Source organism: Bos indicus x Bos taurus, chromosome 7 (assembly GCF_003369695.1).
Source record: "Bos indicus x Bos taurus breed Angus x Brahman F1 hybrid chromosome 7, Bos_hybrid_MaternalHap_v2.0, whole genome shotgun sequence".
Classification (NCBI taxonomy): Eukaryota; Metazoa; Chordata; class Mammalia; order Artiodactyla; family Bovidae; genus Bos; species Bos indicus x Bos taurus.
In genome coordinates, this window is record NC_040082.1 from 92,702,380 (window position 1) to 92,707,245 (window position 4,866).

At 39.9% G+C, this 4,866-nt stretch overlaps 1 protein-coding gene across 1 annotated transcript; it reads right to left on the reverse strand.

The window, feature by feature from the left end:
- Window positions 1-3,833: 3,833 nt before the first annotated feature.
- On the reverse strand, window positions 3,834-4,441 carry CD70 (CD70 molecule; the record flags this gene model as incomplete). The annotated part of the gene is made up of 1 exon (XM_027548564.1): window positions 3,834-4,441. A coding segment is annotated over one exon (522 nt), but the record flags the coding sequence as incomplete, so codon positions are not given.
- Between the last annotated feature and the right edge of the window lie 425 nt (window positions 4,442-4,866).

Here is a 4,866-nt window from a genome sequence, read left to right on the forward strand (position 1 = left end):
TCTCCCACTCCACTCTCCTCTGGCAACCATTTGTTTGTTCTCTGTACCTATAACTCTGTTTCTGTTCTATTTATGCATTTATTTATTTATTTTTTTAAGATTCCACACAGTGGAATCACTGTGAAATCACAGTGAAATCACACAGTTTTTGCCTTTCTCTATCTGACTTATTTCACTTACCATAATACCCTCTAGGTCTATCCAAGCTATCTCAAATGGCAAGATTTCATTCTTTTTTAATGGCCGAGTAATATTCCATTGTAGGCTTCCCTGGTGGCACAGTGGTAAGGAACCCAACTGCCAGTGCAGGAGACGTGGGTTTGATCCCAGGGTCAGGAAGATCCCCTGGAGAAGGAAACGGCAACCTACTTCAGTATTCTTGCTTGGAAGATCGCATGGATAGAGGAGCCTGGAGGGCTACAGTCCATGGGTCACACAAAAAAGTAAGACATGACTTAGCTAAACTAAACAACGATATTCCATCATCTGTCTGTCTATCTCAACTTCTTTATCCATTTGTCTATTGTTGGGCACTTAGGTTGTTTCTATATCTTGGCTATTATGAATAGTGCTGCAATGAACACAGGGGTGCATGTATCTTTTCTCATTAGTGTTTTTAAATTTTTGGATAAATACCCAGGAGAGGAACTGCTGGGTCATATGGTAGTTCTATTTTTAACTTTTTGAGGAGTCTCCATACTGCTTTCCATAGCAATTGCACCAATTTACCTCCCCACCAACGGTGTACTAGGGTTCTACTTATCTACTTCACTGCCAACACTTGTCATTTGTTGTCTTTTTAATAACAGCCATCTGATAGGTGTGATCATCATGGTTTCGATTTGCGTTTTCCTAACGATTAGTGATGTTGAGTACCTTTTCATATACTTGTTGGCCATTTGTGAGTCTCTTTTTGTAAAAAAGTCTATTTGGTCCATCTGCTCATTTTTAAAAGTTGGATTTTTTTTTTTTTTTGGCTATTGAGTTGTATGAGTTCATTATACATTTGTGTACCAATCCATTGTCAGATATATGGCTTTCAAATATTTCCTCCCATTCCCTAGGTTGTCTTTTCCTTTGGTTGATGGTTTCCTTTGCTGTGCAGAAGTACTTTAATTTGATATAGTCCAACTTGTTTTTTTTTTGCTTTTGTTGCTGTTTCTTTTGGTGTCAAATCCAAAAAAAATCATTTCCAAGACAAGTATTAAGGAATTTACCACTATGTTGATATCTTTAATCCTTTTTGAGTTTATTTTTATGTATGGTGTAAGGTAAGGATTCAGTTTCATTCTTCTCCATGTGGTTGTCTGGTTTTCCCAGTACTGTTTATTGAAGTGGCTGGCTTTACCCATGGTATATTCTTGGCTCATTTTTCATAAATTAATTTATCAACTATGCATATACTTATTTCTGGTTTCTCTCTTCTGTTCCACTGATCTGTGTGTCTATTTTTATGCCAGTACTATTATGCTGTTTTGATTACTATAACTTTGTGATATAGTTTGAAATCAGGAGCTATGGTGCTTGCAGCTTTGTTCTTCTTTCTTAAGTTTGCTTTGGCTCTTTGGGGTCTTTTGTGGCTCCATGCAATTTGAGGACTGCTTTTCCTGTGAAAAGTGCCTTTGAAATTTTGATAGGGGTTGCATTGAACCTATAGTTTGCTCTGAGTAATATAGACATTTTGAACATAATAATTCTTCCAATCCATGATCATGGAATATCTTTCCATTTATTTGTGTCCTCTTCAATTTCATCACTGTCTTATAGTTTTCAGTAAATTTACCTTTCATCTCCTTGATTAAATTTTCTGTGCAATTATAAATGGGATTGTTTCCTTAATTTCTCTGATAGTTCACTGTTAATGCATAGAGACAAAACTGACTTTTGTATATTGATTTTGTACTCTGCAACTTTACTAAATTTGTTTGCTAATTTTAACATTTTTTTGTGTGGAGTATTTAGGGTTTTCTATATATAAAATTATATAATCTACAAATAGAGGCAATTTTTCTTCTTCCTTCCTCATTTGGATGTCTTTTACTTCTTTTTCTGCCTAATTACTCTGGCTAGGACCTTCAGTACTTTGTTGAATAAAAGTGGTGAGAGTGTGGGTGTCCTTGTCTTGTTCCTGATCTTACAGGAAGAGCTTTCAGGTTTTCATCATTGAATAAGATGTAAGCTGTGGACTTATCATACTGCTAAGTCACTTCAGTCGTGTCCAACTCTGTGCGATCCCATAGACGGCAGCCCACCAGGCTCCTCCATCCCTGGGATTCTCCAGGCAAGAACACTGGAGTGGGTTGCCATTTCCTTCTCCAATGCATGAAAGTGAAAAGTGAAAGTGAAGTCGCTCAGTCGTGTCCGACTCTTCGAGACACCATGCACTACAGCCTACCAGGATCCTCTGCCCATGGGATTTTCCAGGCAAGAGTACTGGAGTGGGGTTCCATTGCCTTCTCCGAGGACTTATCATATATGGCCTTTATTATCTTGAGGTAAGTTCCCTCTACTGATCTGTTGAGTGTTTTATCATGAATGAATGTTGAGTTTTGGGAAATGATTTTCCTGCATGTGCTGAGATGGTTTTTAATCTTTCATTCTGTTAATGCGGTGTATTACATTGATTATTTGCACACGTTGAACCATCCTTGCTTCCCTAGAATAAATCCCACTGGATCATGTGTATGACCCTTCAAATGTACTGTTGAATTTGGTTTGTTAATATTTTGCTGAGGATTTTGGTATCTATACTTGTCAGGTATATTGGTCTATAACTTTCTTTGCCTGTAGTGTCTTTGGCTTTGGTATCAGGATAATGTTAGCCTTATTATTATCTTCTTTTATCACAAAAGTACCTAAGAATACATAAAAATACCTTTTGAAAGTATTTACCTCCTGTTTATGCTCATTTCTGCACTATCAGGAGATTCTATTTTCAGTCCCTCTTCCATTCTCTTCTTAACTTATGAGTCACCGCTAACTCTTTTCCTCGTTAAGTTCTTCTCATGTACTCACCACAGGCTAGAGAAATGACAACCTGTGGTGTTTGGAGAGTCATATTCTTCTCCATTTTGTTTTACTACAAGATGTTGAATATAGTTACGTGAATGTACACTTTAAGAGGGCTAATTTTATGTTATGTGAATTTCACCTCAATTTTAAAAAAAGAGTGTCTATGCATGCTTTTACAGAAAAGAAAATATAAATGACTTAAGTGACACTTAAGTATGGAGGGCAGTCAGGCTTCCCTTTTACTAGAAATAAGACAAAGAAAAAGCTTTCTTTCATATCCCATGGAGCAGCCACGCTCACACACAGTAGACTAAAAATCTAAATTGACTCAACACCTATGGAGGCCAATTTGTTAATAAATATCAAAATTATAAACACACCGTCTTGGACCCAGCCATTCCACTTCTAGAAATTTATCCTAAAGATACAAGTGTGAAGTGACCCACATGTTGTATGAGGGGAAAAAAAAAGTATCATACTTGGAAAGGAAGAGCTTTTAGAAAAATATTTTAATATTAATTAAAAAAAAAAAAGCTCCCAAGCCCCCAAATCAATATAGAAATATCAATTATATTCCTATGCTTTAACAATGCACTCTCAAGACAGTCTAGGGGTTAAAACTCTGCCCTTCAAATGCAAGGGGTGTGAATTCCATATTTGGCTGGGGAACTAAGATCTCACATGCTATAAAGTGGGGGCTAAAAAAAAAAAGAAAGAGAAGGAAAAGGAAAGGTAGAAAGAGAAAAAGAAACAAAGCAAAAGAAAAGAGAAAGAAAAGTAAGCAAGGAAAGAAAGAAACAAAGATAAAGAAAAAGAAAGAAAAGGAAAGAGAAAGAGAAAGAGAGCAAGAAAAGAAAGAAAGAGAAAAAAAAGTGTATTTAAAAACCTGGGCTAGGAAGTGCCAGGGTCAAGGGTGCACCCACTGAATCCCAAAAAAAGTCTCATCAGCGTTTCTGGAAGGCAACAGAGGCAGAGTAAGGTTGGTGCAGAGAATGTCCCCGCGAGCCAGGAAGGTGAGGCGCTGGGAGGCGACCCAGCAGCCTCCGCGGTGGAAGCTGAGGCGTAGCAGGCTGATGCTGTGCGCGGCAGGGGAGCAGATGGCTACCGTCAGCGTAGCTCTCTGGGGCTCGGCGGTCCACGTGGAGGAGGAGCAGTTGGCTAATGTCACCTGGATGTGCAGCCTATAAATGCCATCACGTTGGATCTGCAGCTGCCCGTTGTCGTCCAGCTTTGGCCCATGCAAGAAGGAGCGTCCCAGGGCGGGGCTCCCCTGCCAGGGCAGCCTGGGGTCCTGCCGCGACCCTGGGAGGGTTGTGAGGGAGGGGTGGAAGGATGGAGATATAGGGAAACTGAGTGCTATAGAGGGAATGCCCCAAACTCGAATGTTGAAGCCTAACCTCCAAGGGGATGGTATTAGAAGGTGGGGTGTTCAGAAGTGTTTAGAGCAAGAAGGTGGAGACCTTGTAAAAGAGACCCCATATCCACTGATGGATGAATGGATGAAGAAGATGTAATATATACATACACACATATACACACACACATACATCTATACAAGGTGGTGGTGGCCTAGTCGCTAAGTCGTGTCCTACTCTTTGCAACCCCACAGGCTGTAGCCAGGCAGGCTCCTCTGTCCATGGGATTTCCCAGGCAAGAATACTGGAGTGGGTTACCATTTCCTTCTCCAGGGTATCATCCTGATCCAGGGATTGAACCCGTGTCTCCTGCATTGACAGGTGGTGGTTTCCTTCATTTCAGGTAGATTCTTTACTGACTGAGCCACCAGGGAAGCCCATATCCATCCATACGTGTGTACATATACACAGTATGCCTGTGTGTGCTCAGCCACTTCAG